Genomic DNA, 21,834 nt, shown 5'->3' on the forward strand with positions numbered 1-21,834 from the left:
TCTCTCACGGTCGTTTTAACACACTGCCACCTGCTTCTAATGATCGTAAGGAAGTCTGCATGCTAGGCACAAAACACACAGATTGAGTTAGCCAAAGTAAATTCGAGATATGTATATGAGTTATTGGATGAACCCAATAACTCTATATTTTGGAACATATATATTTATAAGTAAACATCCAAGACCCAGGTCAATATATGATATGAAATGGATCATTCTCCATCTTGACCTGACTGGAGATCAAACATTAGGCAACAGTAAGCGTCAAACACACTATAGGGAGAGTAGTAGTAGAGATAGGAGGGAGTTTTCGCTGGATTTCGGCCAAAAGGTCCAGGGGTTGCATTGGCCATTGATGAGCAAGTCAGATAGGAATTGCCCTTTCAATTATCACCCCTCAGTCGAGGTGATCAATCACCAGAACAAATTCTGCGTTTGACAGTTTCTGTGTCCCTAAGGTCCTGAGTTCCATTACCGACGCAGAAAATGTTTTGTATTTCTTTGGATAGTTATTTTTGCGGATTTGAATATTGTGCAATAAATATTTGAGTTTTACACTATCCACTGCTTAAGCTCTGTATGATAAAGAGCACCAGCGTATATTACGGTCACTCCCTGCCCCTCGCATAATACGGCCCCGCTTAGGTCAATTCGATTAGGGTCGTGAATGCGCCGCGTAATTTAAGCAAACCCTTCATACGTTTTCGAACGCACTGCGATTATAGACAGGCACATTAATCGCAGTGCGTTTTTCATATTAAATGAGAAAACATCAATTATTTTTTTTTTACAGATTGAGATTTAATTAGGTTGTTTGGTCAATCCATCTAAACACATGTGACCTTGCAACATGTGTTTAGATGGATTGACCAAACAGCAATAATGATAAACAAATTAGGCAGATGCCCGCATTTTAAGTACCGTTAATGTTGAAAGAACTTGCAATATTTACACAGAAGGACACAAGAACAGGTAAAACGGTACAATAAAAGCTTAAAGCAGTTCCGTTTCAACAAGGTACAGTTCGATTCCCTGGGCGGTCATAAAATCCGTATCGTAGATGCAATTCCCAATATAGCTGACTTAACCCAGCTGATTCATATTACGTGACGTTAGGGAAAGCAGGTTGAAGTTTTCCTCTCAGAGTATTGAGTCGAATCTATTTCATTAGCATCTTAGGTACAGATGGAATGGCTATCAATATTTTATTGAAATCAGCACGCCATTGAAATCAGTTTACGCCCAGTATCACCGAAATCTGACCACTAGAAAACTACATCTGGAGTAGAATTACCTTATATTATATAGAAACTTCTATTATTCTGTTGGTAAAGCTTCTCATCGTAATCGATTTCCGCACTAGTTTCGATAGAGCGAATTCGATTTCAGCAGTGGTCGTTCCGAAATGCTAGTAGTCTGAAGGCATGAGAATCTAAGCTGCGAGAATCCATATAAACGCGAAAGTCTGCCTGTCACGGCTAAATCGCTGGGTTGTAGCTGCGGGCAATATCTTATCTATATTATTATTACAAAGAGGTAAGCGTTTGTGAGTTTGTATTGTATGTTTGTAGGCGGGTAATCTCGGAAACTACCGAACCGATTTCAAAAATTCTTTAACCTTTAGACAGGTACATTATCCAAGATTGCTATAGGCTATATTTTATCTCAAAATTCTAACGGGAACCAAACCCCTGGCAACATGTAGTTATTATAGAATTTGATAAAGATTTACATATTTTATCAACCCTTAGTGTTAGGCACAGATTAGTCCAGATTCTGAATAATTGCACCATAAGACACATCGTTGTGTTATTCCATCATTAGTTTACAAGTGTGCACTTTAGCGAATTCCGTCTAGATTTTGTGCAATCATATTGCAGATTTAACACAGCTGATATTACATTCGTGCCGGGAGAGATCGCGTTTATCATGCAATGCCTCTGCAACGGTCGGTTGAGGTGAAGTAATATGTCATTAGCTTTTCCATGTTTCTTTTCTAAATGCCCACTTGGGAATTTGATTGGAGCCCTAATTGCTTTGGGAGCACCTAGGGTACGTCGTATGAAAACTAAGGGTTAGGTTGCGCTCTAGTTTTTCGCTTCCGTGGTTTAGAAGTAAATAGCTATATTTCAAAATCTATCTATCTATACATATAATAAAACTGTAAGTGGGCTATGTCTATACATAGGGGATATTAAAGAAAAGTAATTATGGTGGGTCTTTATGGGACTATTAGAAGCCAAAACAATATTTTTTAGAATTTTTGTCTGTATGTTTGTTAGCATATCACGCAAAAACTACCTCATGGAATTTGATGCGGTTTTCACAGTTGTATAGCGGATGGTTTTACTTAAAATCTGGAAAAGGTTTCATCGCGATACGATGCTAAGAACCCGAAATATTGACAATAAGAAGTTATGCGCGGACGCACGAAATAAAACTAGCGTCCATTCACAAATAAGCCAGTGTGTGCAAAACAGCGATGATTTTTAAGAAGAAATTGAGAAATTATTGTGTAAAAACCCATCTATAGCTGTTCCCGTGTCTCCATCTCCAGTCCAATCTATCCATGCACCGAATATAATCAGAATAACTAAGTACACTAGATTTTTCATGAATAACATATATCCGTCTAAACATCCTCAGTTTCAGTTTATTTGAATTTATTACTGGCCTGCTATTATTAACAATTTTTAATGACGTGGAAAAATATAAATCATTGAGTAAAATCATCGACACGCAATGAAGAACAATGAATTTAGTTATCTGTCAATCGCGCACAGATAAAGAGAACGCTTGTCATGTTCTGTTTTCTTTCACCTTTTGACAGCTCACACTTGGCTCACGCTCATTCACGCACGCACGGAGTGGCAAAAAAATTGCGTTGTATTGTGATGACAGGTGGAACTAAATATTTCGCGCAATTTTATGTTATAATATTTTCTTATATTTTTATGATTTGAGGTTATAGGTAATAAATTACTAGTTGCGTTCCGGAGGTTCGCTCCCGTGGGAATATCGGGATAAAAAATGATAAAAAGTAGCTTGTTACTCAGGAAGAATAATGAACAAAAGCATAGGACGCGTTGACTACCCTTAAATATAAGATGGGAATCACAAGAAATGGGACCGCTGTACCTATCTCTCAACCCTTTCTATCAAGGGGTAGCAGGAGATGAATGACCTTACTTAATGTACAGTTGTTTATTACAAATAGTATAATACTTTTAGTTTCGATTTATGTATCCTTCCAGTTTTATTTGGATTTAAAAAATATGTATTTTTTGTGTTGGCGTTGGATTTACATCAAATATGGATGTGCATAATAAAGCATATATTTGATGTAAATTTTCACATGAGAGATTAAATCGTGCATATAAAATAATAAAACGAAAAATAACGCTATCCCTGACCTACTTTTTGAATTTTATACGGACAGCTCTTAAAGCCCGTTTACGCTTGACATAAACATTGCCCACTTCATCTGCCCTATAAAAATATCGTAAACGTTTGTTTATAGTTTCGACGTGTGGCGAGAGTTCCCCGACCGTATTGTGGGGTTTCCGTCCAGGCTGCACGTGTGGGACAACGCGACCAACTCGTGGAGGTACCACAGCGAGTGGACCAACCAGGTCTCCATGGTAAGCCTTTAAATTATCCATTTTATAACGTTCTTCTGGAAACCGTTCTGGGGTTTTCATACACGTACGACTTAATACGACCAACTCGTGGAGATACCACAGCGATGAACCAACCAGATCTCCATGGTAAGTCTTTAAATTGTCCGTTTTATAATGTTCATTTTGAAAACGGTTCGGTTTCCGTCCACGTGTGGATTAATACCACCAACTGGTAGAGGACAAAGACCAACAAATCTCTATGCTATATAAAATATCCGGTTTATAAGTTAATATATTCAAGTTTATAAGTTAATTCAACTAAATCGTTTAGGTAAGCCAGACTATTAGCCATTTAATATAAGTTATATTTTAAATTCATATATTTTAAGTTCCTATATAAAAATCTGATCCTTAGATCGTGTTTACTAAATCACTTAAACAAAAACAAGATACTTTATTTAACGCAGTAATAAAAAAATATTATTATTTTTTTTAACTTTTTCCCCTTGTACCGAAAGGGCTGACCGAAGTGTCTCGTGACTAAAGGCCTGAGAATTACCATAGTCTTTTTCAACTAACTTTCGCTTTAAACCCATAATTGGGACTTAGCACGAAACTTTTGTTTGTTGCGGATGACATTTCAAATAAAGTTACATTAATTGTGATCATGCCTCACATTTTGCAGACAGGGTACTATTTGTTTTTGCTATTGCTGCACCGCGGGTCTTCGCGCTCGTAGAAATTTTGAGATACAGTTGCACACTTATATTTTCATGACCTATATTGTTTTTGTGTAAGACTAGCTGCCCGTCCCAGCTTCGCTCGGGTAAAACCATTAAAAAAATACCTAGTTCATGTTATATCTATGTCCTGAAGGTATCGTATCGGCTCAGTTTGAGTTTGTGTATTACAAATATAATTTTTTTCTCTTTATAATATTAGTTTGCATTTGTATTATGTTTATTTGTAGTATAGAAAAATAAAGATTTAGGTATTTATTTCTACAACATAAAAAACAAGTGCGCTATCGAATCGATACTAACTTTTCGTAACAAGACTCACTCGATAGCAAGTTTCAGAGTTTTAAGCTGAAACTTACCAGTTTCCTTACTGGCCTACTTTGACTGGACAAAGTCGGCGCGGACAGCCGATTGATCGGCCAGTCAGTCCAGAAATAAACTGTTTAATAAATACCCCTCACGTGTGCTGCTTTGGTTGGATTGATTTGGTTGTCTTTCCGATACAAGGAAATTTTCAGAATCTGGTCGCCTTTTTAATTTTTTTTTGCATATTTTAATGTTGAATGATAACTAATTACCTACTTACTTACTTAGTCCGCCAGAAATTTAAGTGTGTAGTTCCCGCCCTAAAATAAGACCACTCCATAACGTCATACGAGGCAACTAAGGAATCCCTTGATAACTAAAATCACACTAAACTTCAATAGGTTCTTAAAGTTTATTTTTTATCTAAACATGTTCGGCCCTAAACCCTTCATCATTAGGTACAATTGTCCCGATGTTCACAATTCTTTCCTAAGCATCTTAAGGAGCAACGTTATGTTTTACTCCGAAGTAAAATAACATCAGGTTATACCTTATTATATTATATGTATGTATGTAAATAGTAAACACGCACAAGGTCTAAAGTTATCCAAAGAATCAAACTCCAACATTCCCGAAGCAACTTTAGCAGGAAACATTTTGTTTTCCTCCGAAGTAGAGCCCTCAAATCAATCGCTACAAATAGCTTGTTTATCAAGCCCGACCTTGCTTTGATTGTTTAACAAGACAAGACATACGCACACGTGCCAGATACTACGTGCGAGTAACGGCATTTTAACCCCTCTAGAAAAAGAGGGCGATTTAAGTTTGTCGCGTCTTTGAAAAAGTTTAGCGTGACTTATGGCGACTTATGGCGACGCCAAATCTTGTTTTAACCCGTTTATTCGTGGCCTCTTCTTATATAAAATAATAGGTACATTTTTATCATATATATTTTTTGTATTTCTAACGGAGTGTATATCTTTCGATCCATTGTTTCGAAATAAGATAACATAACTTCTGGAAAAAATGGATGTCCATTTTTTGTACCTACTTTTTTTCACGCTAAAATTGCAACCTTTTTATTTGTAAATCAGCTTATATTTCTGAACATAATTTATAGGATAGGTTCGGAAGATGACGACCTATCAACTCTTTGAAAGGTGGCTGCCACCAGCCACCTTTCCACACGCAACGGTCCACACCACTGGGTATCGTGAAAATTTTACAGTATTTTCAAGAATCTTTTTTAAAAGTGACATTCAAAAAAACCTTAAAGAGTTGATAGGTCATCATCATTTTCCATATCTATCCTATAAATAATTTTATTGCGATGTGACTAAACTGGTTTGCCAAGTAAATGTATGTGAATGTATGTGAATGTATGTGAATGTATGTGAATGTATGTGAATGTATGTGAAGGATGCCGGAGACCGTACAAATTGGAAGAGAAAAAGTACCTTCAAAGTAGTTGTAGGAAGGGAATGTTGTATAGAGGGTTAGAGGGCACGCTCCGATGGGAGAGAAATGTGACTAAACTATGCATGTAAAATATTGTAATATTTTGCAAAAAGTGATAACGCTGCAGTGAAAGGCGATCTGAAAGTCGAAAGTTGATCAAAAATTTATTTAATTTTGTGCCTTGGGAGCGCTCTTTTCCCCAATTTTAAAGGCACCGTTGTAAGAAGTCGTTTCCCCAAAGTTGGGGAAAGGCGTCGAGACAAAGATGAGCACTTAGTTACGCAAGTTCGAACTAGTTCATTATCCAATAATTCAATCCACGTTTCCCGGCATTTGTTAAATTATGGATTGTTTACACGTAACGAGTGGCTTTCTGATAGTGGACTCGTCTGGGCTGTTCACATTGTCAGTCGTATGCCATTTGGTTAGATTATATTTATTTATACAATACGTATGGTTGTCTATTAAAAAAAACTGTAGAATGAGAGTTAGGTTATTAATTAATCCATCATGTCAGTGTCTGCTCTGTGGATGTTTGTAATTGCATTATTTATTAAAATTAAAATGGTGATGGTCAAGTGCGATACGAGTTAAAAATCAAAACCTAATTCATGTTGGTAGGATAGTACATATGCTATTTCTTATCAAGAAATTCCCAGGTCTGCGATGCCTCAAGTCGCATATATAATATGTTATTGCAATCGGCAGGTCGACTCGCACGCTAGCTAGCAACGTGTAAAACATCCATTAATATGAGTACAATTGCACAGCTCTATTGTTGCTTAATTCAACTAATTAAGTTGCTTCTGGCTTTTTGGAGTTACTTAATAATTCATTCTTTAGCAGTCAGTTCATTTATTAAACACACGCTGTTACAAGATCCGTGTTTATTTAGGGTCTTTAGAAGATTTTAAAGGCACAGTATCGAGCCTTGCCTCATTGCTCAGTCGTGACGTTGCGACTACGTTGTAGGTCCGTAGCGGTCCGTTGTTTTCTAGGTTTTGACACTGACATTCGTTGACGTACATCGAAGCTTCATACAATTTCTGAATTATTCTGTGTTATCTGATGACGGACGTCAATACGGCGGAGCGCGACTGAGCAATGGGGCATGGCTCTGGAGTGTTAATTTTACAAATTGAAATTTTATTACCATTATGACTTCCTCCAACAAAAACGAAAGTTCGTCTGATGCTTTTCACGAGTAAACCAATCATTTTTGTGGGTGATAATTAGCACTCAGGGAAGTAATTTCTTAAAATTTCTTAAACAACTTCCCTTCCAAGGAATCCCATGGGCAAAATCAAAGCTACGCTTACGCTTTAACGCTTATAAATGCGTCTTAAAATATGAATTATGAAAGCCAATTTGTCCTTTTTTCGTACCGATAACAGCTCAGTCTTGTCCATTCAACCACGAAAAGTGAATGTGGGGCTTAAATCCGCTAAAAACGACACGGTCACAAGTCCTTGAGAGACGATTATTTGATTTATTTAGCAACCGATAGCAGATTTATCAGACCCTGGGCTCCGATCCCCTATGGCGATGGAAGAAACCGGGAATAAGCTCAGATGAGTGATTCAAAGAGAATACTCTATTCCTTTTAACTCAATAACACAAGGAATTTAAAATTAGCTCAGCAATCAACTGCTTCACTTGGCAAGCGAATATTCGCTTATTTCACAAAAATCGCCGTGCTCGCAAAATGAACTAGGAATTTATCTATTTTACTTTATCTGGCTAGGTCAACGAACGGTAGGTGTTATCTTGATTCTCGTATCTTCTCGTAGATTAAGCAAATACGCATAATGTATCACTGATAACAGATGTGAACATATGTACATCGTCTTATAAATACATGTTATTCAAATTTTCTCGGTGTAATATGTATGGCTTCCATGCACACGCGCATAGACACACTATAGCCAAATTCGTACAGATGACGCGAATGTATTGCATAGTTTGTATGAGTGCTTTTATTTACCGCAGTGAGAAACCAGCAATGCAAGCCAAATCCGCCAAGTTCGGCGAACTGGGGGCTTACCATCATCTCTTAACGCGATCCAATTTCATATCTAAACTGATCTGCATCGCAAATTCGTAACATCGAGTTAATATTTAGTGTGATTCATTTTAGGTTCATAAATTGAACTGAGTTGCATTGGGATCGTTCTGTAAAAGTTGATGGTAGGCCCCCTGGTTCGCGATAATTTGGAGCTGGCCTAAGCCTTGCTCGGGGTCAGTTCACATAGTTTTAAGTGTTTCTTACATTAGTTTTTCTTTGGGTTTGTACAGAGCTCACATAAAACTAAGCAATTTACGACGAAAGACGGCGATCATGGCCAATAGACATTGGCGTGCTGCCGTATTGATAAAATATTAATGTATTTGATAAAATATTATACATTGCGATACTGACTACGATTAATATTTGATCGATGTCTTATATGATTAATATTTAATTTAATCGATTCAGTGCCTGATTCGATTACTACGTATTTTTTTACGGTGCTACTGTGAACGTGTTTTTTTACGGCAACTAGTGTACGTATCTAAATCCTGAATAAATTACACAATTACACACATTACTACAGATCATATTACATAGTCTGTGCATATAGAGTGAATGGAAATGAATGAGAGCGATGTGACTGGCTGGAAATACTGGTTGTTTATCAACCAATCTTGTTGTTGTTTATCGACCATTTAATATTGCAGTGGCAATAAAAATGCGTTTTCTACTTTTTATAGACATGTACAGTCAGAAGCACATCAACCTACCCGAAGACCTCTGCGTTTGCGCTGTCATTACAATCCGTCAATTTTCTTGAGGAAGGAATCATTTCTAAAATCAATCATTCATGAAGTGGACATTACTACAGTACAGAGTAATTAATGTAAAGTCATACAGTTGAACTCATTCTTGTCTTCGTTAAAATTTGAAAAATTGTAATGACAGCGCGGCCGCTACGGTCGAAACGCTCTGCGAACCACCCTGGTGACTGTACGTCCAACGGCGTACTTATCCCATGTATGGTTCCGCCCTAAAATGAGACCAGGACCACTTAATACTCCCGTGTCATTAAAGCAACTTTGTAAATTCGCCTTTATTAGCGCAATATAACACAGCTAAATATGTTCGTTCCGCCTATCCTTACAGTCAATGGCGATAGGTTGAGAGGACATTAGAAACTCGCACTTATTACCGCGGCACTGTATTGTACCTAGAATTGCGGAACTCAAAGGTCATATTTAGCTGTGGAATTGAGATTAAATATTGACATGTCGCAATATACAAATATTGACATGTATGGAGCAGCAGGCTAGTTAGTGTTTAATGAAGGTACTGGAAAAATGCCACAGTAAAGCTCTGTCGGACGCCCCCATAACATATTGCGAGTAGAGGGGGTAGAGAGGGGTGTGATCTAAAAAAAAACACACGCCACCCTATCGTACAGTAAACCTCATGTCAAGTTACCCTGTATTGATCTTTATATCGCGCTAATAGAGGCGAATTTGCAAAGTTGCTTTAATGACACGGGAGTATTAAGTGGTCCTGGTCCTATTTTAGGGCGGAACCACACGCCACCGGTTGAGTCATGAACATCAGAGGCAAATGAGCGAGTCTTAACTATATCTAACCATACTAATTAGGTACGGTACTAGAGGAAAATAGTGAAAGCTATATTGAACTTAATAATGTGTAACGACTGCCTATGTCGGTATGTCTATTGTTTCGTAACATCAAATTGACAGGTCATTGGCATAGCTCATTACAGTACCGAGCTACCAATTATACTTAGGCTTGAGTTATTTGAAACTCTATGCGACTGTGTTAACGGCGTATTTTCAATGATTTTGCTTACGATGCATATACTGCATAGACAAGCGACATAGGTATGTACTATTGCAAGAAAAAACAATTGCGAAGAATCTTAATAATAAACGAAGGAGATGGTATTAAATCAATCATTATGTAGGTACATAAGTACAAGTACTCTTTTGGAGGTATGCAAAATTACAATTAAAATAAGTATAAATAAGGAATTGATTTCGATTCATTATTTTAACCCTATAAATGTGATTTAATATGTATAAGCAAGTTAATACTAAATACTAAAATAATATTAGAACAGTAGGAAAATACATTTGTTTTTTCATTGTTCCGATTACGTATAAGTATACTCCTAATAATACAAATAGTGATTTTCTATAAAAAAATACAACAAAATTAAAGATTTTCACATAAGTGTCAGTATATAGTCGTGTATATTTTACTCATTAAGACATAAATAAATAAAATAAATAAATAAATATATTAGGACAAATCACACAGATTAAGCTAGCCCCAAAGTAAGTTCGAGACTTGTGTTATGGGATACTAACTCAACGATACTATATTTTATAACAAATACATATATAGATAAACATCCAAGACCCGGGCCAATCAGAAAAAGATCATTTTCCATCATGATCCGACCGGGGATCGAACCCGGATCGAACATGAAACGAATAATTTGCTCGTTATAATTTTCTGTTGATACAAGAGCTTTTAAACAAGAAAAAGTGAATCGCTAACGAACTTGAAAAAGCTCAAAAGCTCATCCCGCGAAAGTTGTCCACGTGACGTGACCTGGTTCCTTAAGAAATATGCTTTCCTTGTACAGAAGTAATTTTTCTTGTGTAATATGTTATGTCTTTCGCCCTTAGTGTTTGTTAGCTTTGTTTGTCTGTTGTAGAGCGCGCGTACCGTTCTGTTTAAAAATATATATGATATTAGGAACTTAAAATATTTTGTTTTTTCGAGCCAGCTACTTAATTCATTTGTGTAACACAAAATGTATCGTAAAAACTGTTAAATAAACCTTTTTCACTTTAGGTTTGCCCAAAGTAGCAAGGCAATAATAGCATCTCTAAGGAGGATTAACCGCCGATTGTAATTATAAAGCAGATTATAAAATTACAATAGAATCTTCCAAATTATAATGTTTATTTTTACCCCTAGGACTTCTCGGTGTCGCAGACTCAAATGCAACCGGGAACATGCGAAGAAGATAGAGAAATGTTTTACTCTTTAGCCGCCAACGCTTTGCGCGCTCTATACATGAATAGTTACTCTTAGCGGTTTACGGTTAGGCGATCCCTCTTGCTTAGCATGAAAAAGCGGTGAAATAATACTGTGGTAGGCGCAAATTAGCGGGAAAATTAGTCTTGACAATACAACAAATGTCTCCCGTAATAATTAGTGGCAATTACCGTGTTATTCAGTTGAGCTATCTGACTTAAAGAAAAGTTGAATATAAGTAGGTAATACTTTTTACACTGCACAAATTTTGTTACCAGATACGGATGACGAAACTGAGTGCATAGCGATGTCATTCGTGGTAATGATGCCCCGGAGTCCGCGTAAAAATAAAACTTTTGTCTCTTGAAGACTGATTTGTGGTTTTGCGACCGGTCGCCTTTTGGGATTAGAATTGCCAGGGTGTTTATTTCGTACAACATTAGTGCTATAGTCCTATTCTTGGACGGACCCACACAGTAATATAATATAAATACAAATTATCAATATATTCAAATTAGTACCGATAAATTTAACTCACGTAGTACGCAATTTATGACAAAGCCGAAAATGCTTACAATTTAGTCGTGACATGTGAAGTCAGCTTCGCCTCCCGACATTTACATTCTGAAGGCGGCCGCAATAAAGATGGCGGGCATCACGTTCCAGTTGTAAACGTACCTACCTTTATCTATCCCTTTCTTAAACTACCCACTCTTTATTATTTAATAGTTAGGTTTTAGGTTACCTATCAGAAGCGGGATGAACGCGATCTACAAATTTATTCTCGAGTAATAAGTGATTAGGTTGCAATTAGACTCTTTCTTGTCCAGATTCGTGTACCCAGGAGCGTCTTTCTTTCAAAGGTGTGTGGGGCACCCGGGCGGAAGATGTTAGGGGGCGCCTAAAATACCTTTTTAAGAGATTGTCACATTTTGACACCGCCAGGTGCACACGGACGCTACTTGAGCAAGAGCACCCACTAGAGGGCGCCATAGGATATTGATTGCACACTGGAGGTACACGGACTAGAGTCGCTCCTGCATCTAGCTTGGGACACCTGAAAGGCACAAATAATGCGCTGGCCGTGGCAAACTTTTATTAAAAAACAATTTAACTTTATGCCGCAATTCGAATAGTCGTCTTGACGAAGAAGATTGATTCGTTTAATAATAAATATTATTAATGTCAAAGATAATGTAAGTCTTAATAAAGTCAAAATGTCAAAATTACTCTCATTTAGGTACAAGCCTAAAGACGCGAGAGTCAAATAACTTCTTTTGAAGAGCCAAAGCGAACCCTTTTGTTTAAATCTCAAATTTAAATCTCAATTTCTCGTCCTGCAAACGAAATAAGGTTAATAAAATATTTTTTCCCCCTATTTCCACTAGAATAGAAGAAATATCAATATTTAGAGAGACAAGACAGACGATATTTAGAGAGTAATCTTACGGCGAACATTAACATTACAATCTCAGTTATCCTTCTAATTACCTACTTATTTATTAACCACATCTTATCGTGATTGCTTGTCACAGCATATCATGTTTGTCATGTCGTGTGTCTGTCATTTGTCCCGTGAGAATTAGTGCATATCTGATAGCCTTTAACATAACTACAATCCGGAAACGAACCATTACTTTCAGAGATTAGCAATATATAATAATGTGTATTACCTTTTTTAAATAAAACTATAAACGTTTATGTCAATTGTCTGACAACTAAAGAAGAAATCTGATCATGTCAAAGACGAGACGAGATGGAGGCGGAATGTAGGAAAATGGATCCTGGACTCCGACGCTCTTAAAAATACTTTTAAATTCAGAAACGCGGGAAAAAAACGATTGTTCACGAAAATGGCACGTCGCGAGTGTGTACCTACTTATTCGAATTGACTTGAGGTAACTAGAGTGGCGAGGGGATTGAAATGGCGACCAGGTGAATGTTGCCAGGGCAAAATATATTGCTGCGTTTGTTAGAAAATGGTAATTATCGGAATATCCCGATTTTCGGAATTAGGCGAATGCACCTTGAATAAATAAATATATTAGGATAAATTTATACAGATTGACCTAGCCCCAAAGTAAGTTAGACTTGTGTTGTTGTTGTTAATATCCCATATATTAACGATACCATATTTTATAACATATATATGAATGTTATACTACTACTACTATATACAGATTGAGCTAGCCCCAAAGTTGTGTTATGGGATACTGACTCAACGATACTATATTTTATAACAAATACATATATAGATAAACATCCAAGACCCGGGCCATTCAGAAAAAGATCATTTTCCATCATGACCCGACCGGGGATCGAACCCGGGACCTCTCGGTTCAGAGGCAAGCACTTTATCACTGCGCCACTAAGTTCGTCGAATGCGTAATGCTTCATTGTAATAATTTTTTGGAGTTGTGTATGGTTAATGTGATTATGTGACTTCACTTTTACGGCTGTCATAACTTGGATTAGCGGTTTTATGTCTTCAGCAGGCGCGGAGTGAACATAACGTGGCATTTTCCCCAAGTGGCGCGTATCATTTAAACTAATTTTGTACTGCAGCGAGTTTGAAGTGCTCAAACATTTAGCTGAATCTTTATACACGTTTTAAAACAAAGTCCATTGCCGCGTCTGTCTGTCTGTTCGTGATAAACTCTATCATACACTACCATTTACATATTATAAAATTTAATTTATAATTCTAGGTTTATTTGTAATTAATCGAACAAAGCAACGTTTAATATCTAAGTTTAATGAAAAGTCGTTTGTCAACTAACACAAAAAGGAAACGCTAAGAAAGCGAACAAATCGCCTGTCCTCATACAAAATTCCACTAGATTTCATTTCCCGCCAACTAATTCTAACGTCGCGAACAAAAATCGACAGCTCCAAATGAGAAGTACAGCAACATATTTTTCTTAACAAATGTAACATATAAATTCTACCGCGGAAAAGCACAAAAAAGCAAAGTCACTTAAAAGCTTTCGTGACGTAAGCTTACGTGTTACGTGCGAGCGGAGCTTGTGATTCAGGCTGTTTAACATACTTTATCTACTCAGTCTTAAGTCTATGACCATAGAGCTAGTATTTCTTTTGTGTTAACGAGAGAGCGCGCGTGTAAATATGATTGTAAGTAGGTACATCACATGCTAAAAGAAAATACTGAAAACAAAGGGTCTTACAAATAGCTAGCTAGCTAGCTAATAGAAAGGGCAACTAAATGTGATGAAATTGTGGTTACCATAGACTTCAACCATATGCGCGCTCTATACATATACTAACTCTATTACTGCGTTGTCTATGATATACTACGACTATGATGCTCCCCTGTATACGTTCAACGTTTATGCTTTTAAATCTTTTTATTTTTACGTCACTTTTATTCTCTCCATTCTGACGCTTTAACGATTCAGTATGTTCATTTAATAATTTCGCTTTATGCATTCTCATTTCGTGATTTTATTTTTATTTCTTTATTTTATTTTAACATGTTTAAGGAGAACCAACAGCTTGCATTCATAAAAGTAGACATATATCAATGGGTTACAAGAAGCCAATTACAGGTTCCCGTTGGTAATTGTAATAATGTATGGGATATTATTTTACTATATGAAGAGAGTATTGGGCTCAATTAAAACTGCGTGGGCGTTTAAAAGTGTGTTTAAAAGTGTCCGTTTAACAACCTAGTACATGACATAATCTGCTACTAAAGAAATGCTGCCTTGATGGTGTGTGGACACGTGCCCATAGTCTGACTACTAAAGATGCAGAAGACCATTAGAAGTGGAGAAGAAAGAGAAGGAAGCATACGCGTGGCACCAACGTTAAACGTCCGAGTAGGCACCGGGCAAACGCTTATATAAGAGAGAATCTATTCTAAACTATAATATCTGTAGCAACAATTGAAAAACAACAAGTGAACTTACTTTGGGGTTAGGAGCATCTGGTATCTCAATAATTAAAATAAATAAATAATATAAAAATATATCAAAAACATAATAAATAAATGACGAGTATAAAAAACCAATGACATAAATTGTCAGATCATGTCATTATTAACTTTTGATAGATACTAACGCTAAACCAATCGAATAGGATATTAAAACGCAGTTTCTTAAAATCTTATTAGCTTAGAACTTGGCTTAGTTTATTCTTGACAAATATATAGGTATTTAAACACTATAAGTAATCAGTTAAAAAGTAACGTGAACGTGACACCAGCCAATTTAATTGAAAGTATTTGGCGATCGAATTGCTCCTCACACTAGCCATTAGTGAGTGCCATAGACTCAAGAAAGAATAGACGATATTCGACGACGATGAGCGACGACGCCTGAAGGTTTTAAGAAACATATTTATTTTTATTACCACGACATTCTCAAGAATTCTTGACATGTTTTCATCAGCAATTAATTACATGAAAATAAAATTACTGAAATGGTTTTTTTGGTCTCTACATTAATCGTGTTACTTTTAAAAGAGATAAGGAATACTTTAAGCTAAAATAGGTTTTGTCACTGTTGCACTTTACAAAATTTGGTATTGACAGAACAAGACAAAACAAACAACAGGATTAGTTATTACGTATCACTGCGGCAGGTACCTATTAATTGGTAGGTTAACCGAAAATAGAAAATATCAATGTGGGATGGAGGCTCAGAGTAAAAAAATCAAATTAGGCAACACTTTTTATTTAACAAAAACACACCTTAGAATCACGTTTTAGCGCTTTCGCCCGAATCCGCCATTATTCTATTTCCACTTCCGTCCCTTTCACTCCTACATCCCTCTCTCTCACTCACTCCGTTCCATTTCCCACACTCGGCCATCCTGCTCTCTTGTCTGTCCTCAGACAATCATCTTATATTCCGTCTATGATGTACTGTATAGCTACATAATCCGGGAATTTAGCGCGCTTTCCGTATTCTTTCATAATGAGCATATACTGCAAAAACGTCTCGTCTTTATTTTTTTTCCTCGCAGCCATAATTTCGTGCATTTCTTTGGAGTTAGTAACGTCGGGAAACTCTTTTAATAGGGCTGCTTTCAACTCTTCGTAGGATCTAAATACTTTTTCTGATTTTAACCATAGCGCCGCTGTCCCGCACAGTGACCTACGGGCCATAATCAACTTTTGTTGGGCATTCCAACCAAACACTGCTGCATTGTCTTCAATGTCCTGCGCCCATTTGGTGGACGAGTACGCCTTGTCTTCGCCGTTATAAGGAGCAATACTCCCATCGAAATATTGGAAAGCAGTCATAGGTAAGGAGGCCTGGGAGACCGTGGATTCGCCGTCTTTTGTCATCGTCGTCGCTCTCGTCTTTATAATATCGTCGTTTTCCGTCGTTTCGTAGTAATCTTCGTCGTAGTCGTCGTCGTCTTGACCGCGCGCCGCACCCACCAAAACCACGTTGCGTCTTTCAATTTCGGTTATGCGCGCCGGCCGCCGGTGATAACTTCGTCTTCACAGGATCTTATTCGTCTTCTTCTTACTCCAAGCACATCCCGGACGAGCCCCCAAAATTTGTGGGATGGAGGCTCAGAGTAAAAAAATCAAATTAGGCAACACTTTTTATTTAACAAAAACACACCTTAGAATCACGTTTTAGCGCTTTCGCCCGAATCCGCCATTATTCTATTTCCACTTCCGTCCCTTTCACTCCTACATCCCTCTCTCTCACTCACTCCGTTCCATTTCCCACATCAATATGCCATATCAATTTTACTTATGGAAATTGTATGAACATATATATATAAATACCTATATATATATAATATAAATACCTCTTCATTAAGTCAACGCAGTGATGATTATATTTTTTTTATAGTTCAGTCTATATTTTTTCATAGTCTATGGCAAGGGCACGCCCTCTGAATCACAACACAGAGTAGTAATTTACTGTCCATTAAATGGCAGTAGGCCTACAATCTTGCGACAATTATTTTACACTATTGTTTGTTACATTGCCCCACTTTTTAACCGACTACTTAGACAAAAGGAAAAGTTACGGAATGACGTAATGAATGGAGGATTTAAAGCCTTTCGCTGGGTAAAAAATGTAAATGAAAATGTAATTTAGGTGAATCTCCATCGGCACATAAATCACGGGGGCTTTTAGGATTTATTTCGAGTCACAAAAACCTGCAATGATACAGCTTCCTCGAATTATTCCGAAATTTTGATATTTTATTTTTATCTTCGTGTATTTGGGTGTTTTGTTTTTATCTTCATCTCTTATGTCTGGCTTGATTTCCCAATGTGGAATTAATTTCCAAAAAATGTTCACTGTTTGGACACTTGTCATAGTTTTCATAATGGGTTTTTACCATAGATAAAAGAAATATAATGGTTTTTACTGTAGCTAGTGTGGGACTACGTGCCTTGTAGAACAATATCACAAATCCAAAATCGAATATGATTGTTTTCCTTTGTCTACCTTTAGATGTAGGCTTATAGTGTTTCTGATATTGGAAAAAGTATTTTTTTTTTGCTTCTTCAATCTTACTAAGATTACATTTGTCATCTAAATGTTTTCCCGATTTCTTTCATCTATTTATTAAACTTGATCACACAAAAACACAATATGTAAAAGTTAATGTGTTAGTTACACAGTTAAAGGCTTAATGCTTAAAAAAGCATTATCTAACAACTTTTATTAAATCTTCCTTATAACCGTTAGACCCAAATAACTGTTGCAATGGAGTTTAAAAATTTAAAAGCCCCACTCTCTAATTCCAGGTGCTAACTGGGGCGGCGTTCCACCACAAGATCTGGTCGTGGTACTACACGTACAAGATGCCGCGCGAGATCCGGCAGTGGGTGGACGACAACTTCAACTGCGAGGACATCGCCATGAACTTCCTCGTCGCCAACGTCACCAGGAAACCACCAATCAAGGTGTGTGTCTCTGTCTAAAAAAGTTTTGTTTCACCCATACTAATATTATAAACAGAAAAGATTGGTTTGTAATTAATAAACTCAAAAACTACTAGGCCGATATTGATTAAGTTTGGCACAGAGATATACGAAAACTTCAAGAGTGACATAGGCTACTTTTTAATTATGGTTTTACCCGAGCGAAGTCGGAGCGGTGTAAGGACTATCCTTAATTATAATAAAACTAGCAGTCCGTCCCAGGTTTGCTCGGGGAAAACCAAAACAAATCTTACACCTATTATATGCATAAGGACTAAATATTTTATTAATTTTTCTCTTTTATATTTTGGTATTTTGTTTCTGGAACTGGTGCTTACGAAATTTTATTTGTGAAACCTTGTAAATGGCTTTATAAATATGTAACTAAGTGTTTTTTTAAATTTGTTAAACATAACTAAGTTTTTGCAAGGCTTCGTTTCTTACATTTTTAATAAAAGGTTAAAGGAAGTTTTAGGAGTAAAAAAAGATTTATATTTAGAAGAAGCTCGCTAGAGTACATTTATTATTATAATATAATACTCACATAATACAATAGATGGTATACCAGGTTACATTGTACAATAGAGAAAACCTTACAAAAATACCTGCACAGTAATAGCAAATGGGATTATACTTCAGCCAATCATATAATTCGGCCAATCGCAACACGACAATCCAATACGCCATTCGCGGTTGCTAAGCAACAGCAATCGATTATCCTTTTCACTGTCAAGTAATATGAGTGAGATAGCAGAATCATCTTTTTGATTATGTTATATCGTAGCAATAAGGTCGTTATTTTATTGCGTATACGGTTTGTCTGCGTTAAGATGCACTATTTTCTGTCATCGAACATTGCCAAGTTTAAACGACAGTTCAGTTGTACTAAACGCTACTAATTTATTTATTGTCTGTTTACAGGTGACACCCCGTAAAAAGTTCAAATGCCCTGAATGTACGAACACAGAAATGTTATCAGCAGACGAAAGGCACATGTCCCAAAGGTCGTCCTGCGTTCACCGCTTCGCTGAAATCTACGGTCACATGGCTTTGAGGGCGGTGGAGTTCAGGGCAGACCCTTTGCAATACAGGGAAGCGAATTCTGGCGTTCCACATATGTATCCTGATATTGGTGCCCTGTAAGGTAGGTAATTTATGATCATTTTGGTTGGGCCCCCTTAATAGCTCGAAAGTCTTTTGAGTATACGCGTTGAATTGGAATCGTATTTCTAACATACGTAATATAGAGAAAGATCCGATGAATTAATTAACTTTTGTATAGATATCTATATACAATGAAAGTAGCACTGACGTCACGTAAAGGGGCGGCGCCATGGCGGAACCGGTTCCCCACTCGTCTGCCTCGCCCCGCGTGTCGTCACACAAGAAGAGAAATGGCAAGGGAGAAATTTAAATTAATGTAGTTATGTTTAAACTCAAAAAATGCGCTTTTTAGTGAAGTCTACACATGATACAATAAATGGTTCCTGGTTTATGTAGAACCGCAAAAAATAAAGGCCTAAGATAGTGACTGAATAAAAAGTAAGGTTTGGTTTCGAAACCGATATGATTTCGAAATTGGTGTTATGTTTTTAGAATTTATTTAGGCTTGAAAAGGATTTGAACTTGTAACATTTGATTTAATTAGGATTTGAGATTTTTACGAAATTTTAATTTTGAAATTGTGTTTTTTTTTTAATTTATATTTATACATTACGTGTTATATAGACACGATATTGATCAATTTAATAATTCTTTTTACATACATATATTTTCTCAATTAATATTAATGAGTAATTTATAAAATAACTGAATATATATTGCAATTGCAACGAGTTGTTTTATATCATTTTATTAAGTGATGATTTTGAGTATACATATTTTATGTATATATATTTTTATTGATTTGCATAGAGTTATTCAACTATATTATGTTGATTTAAATCATGTTAAGAAAAAGGGGGCCCAGAAACTAGCTATATGAAAGAAGTTAGGAGGTTCGGACAATAACAATATGAATGAAGGCTGCAACATATAAAATATTGGGATTGTGTTCCCAATAGCAGGGTATGTAGACATAACTGCCATTTATTATAATTTCTCATTATTATTCTTGATGCCAGGAGAATGGAAGTTTAGTCGAGTCATATGGCGTATAAGCTTTTGGTGCAAAAAGTCTTTGAAATTCAAATTCTTTCAGTGAGACAGTTTTTTTTATGTCTAAAATATTTCGTTTAGATATTTTGTTTAATTTAATTAAAACCAATTAAAAGAAATTAAAAAAAGAACACGCTTTAAAGAAAAAAAAGTCTATATTTGTGTAAAAAAATCAACTACTACTTTTAAAATTAATCATTTTGTTCTGCGAAAATTAATGGTTCATTTTATATATAAATACGCCATATATTTCATGACGCATTGCCTTATATTAAAATGCATTTTTATTATTTGTCAATTTCTGTGCCATGTACTTTATATATTTATATCATTATTCACCTTTGACAGTCTGTCTATAAGGAGTAGAATTTAAATGAAGCCGCCGCGTCCTTTTGGCTGGCAACATTACATGTATATCAACGGATCTTGTCCATTTTATTTGGTATTGCAACGGCAAAAAATGTAATTCTACTCTTTATATTATAGCAGACTGTACGGCGCCATACTATTTTATAGAATCTGCTTGTTAAAACTCGAAGCGCTGTTGTTTCGATGTAACCTTTCCTTATATTTTAAGGTAATTTGTGTTGTGAGCTTAATGGAATGCCTTTGAATTATTTTTATATTTTAGAGAGTCAATTTTTAGAAGTAGTTCTATGTTTTTTTTTATATTTTGATCGAGCTTCTATGTTTATTAAGGAATGAATTCAATAATGTATTAGTATTGTATCTGTGTCATATTTTTGTGAAAATCAACTAGTAAATTATGCAAATCTATTTTACGTATAGTTATCGACTATTATTTTATTATACCTAATTAACACGCATATGATATTTTTTATAATTTAATTATTTTTTAAATTAATTTTAATAAAGACTCCAAATATGACACAGATAATAATAAACGAGTATAAACTGCGAACTGAAGAAATTCCCTAGAGCTTGACATAAAGTAATGCTTCACTAGATATAGATAAATGCGAAACTCTGCTTGGATATAACATATCTTCTCGGAAACTGCCCTTTAACTATGAAACTTTAAGGCCAAAATAGTTTGACAATACTACATTTTAGTAATTTTTAACTTGATTTTTAAATCGTTTATTTTTATAATGCTTATTTCGAAACTTAAATAAAATTGATTTTACTTTGGCACAATTTAAAGAGCTGGTTATTAATTAACCAGCATAATTAAACCTAAAGTTTAATTTACAATAGCGAAAAATGAAATATATACAATCTTTATTAGTACAAAAAAGTAAAAAGATTTTAGACGATGTCTGAAGTTAAACACATTATCCTTCCATATTTAGATGCCAACAGCCTAAATTATATTTTCTATTTGTCAATATCTTTTCATTTTGAGCAATTAATGTATTCAATATATGTTTAACTTATAGACATTGTATAAAATCTTTTTGTAGTAAGAATGTTCATATCCACTATAAACGAAAGCCAATTATTTATGATTAAGGTTTGATCGATTCGGCTATTGGCATAATTTGTCAATTTATTTTGGTCTAAGTTACAATCTTGCCATACAAAGTTCCATAGTATAATTTTGTA

The 21,834-nt window shown here is 35.8% G+C and overlaps 1 protein-coding gene across 1 annotated transcript in view; it reads left to right on the forward strand.

Annotated features, from left to right (window-relative positions):
- sotv (sister of tout-velu) overlaps positions 1–21,560 on the forward strand; it is a 34,200-nt gene extending 12,640 nt beyond the window's left edge. Inside the window, exons 5-7 of the mRNA XM_053748980.2 lie at positions 3,521–3,641; positions 17,935–18,093; positions 19,033–21,560. Coding sequence (XP_053604955.1) covers positions 3,521–3,641; positions 17,935–18,093; positions 19,033–19,254 — 502 coding nt within the window. The 3' untranslated portion in view covers positions 19,255–21,560. The remainder of the gene's footprint in view (positions 1–3,520; positions 3,642–17,934; positions 18,094–19,032) is intronic.
- Positions 21,561–21,834: the final 274 nt, after the last annotated feature.

The sequence above is a fragment of the Plodia interpunctella genome, chromosome 8, assembly GCF_027563975.2.
Source record: "Plodia interpunctella isolate USDA-ARS_2022_Savannah chromosome 8, ilPloInte3.2, whole genome shotgun sequence".
NCBI classification, from domain to species: Eukaryota; Metazoa; Arthropoda; class Insecta; order Lepidoptera; family Pyralidae; genus Plodia; species Plodia interpunctella.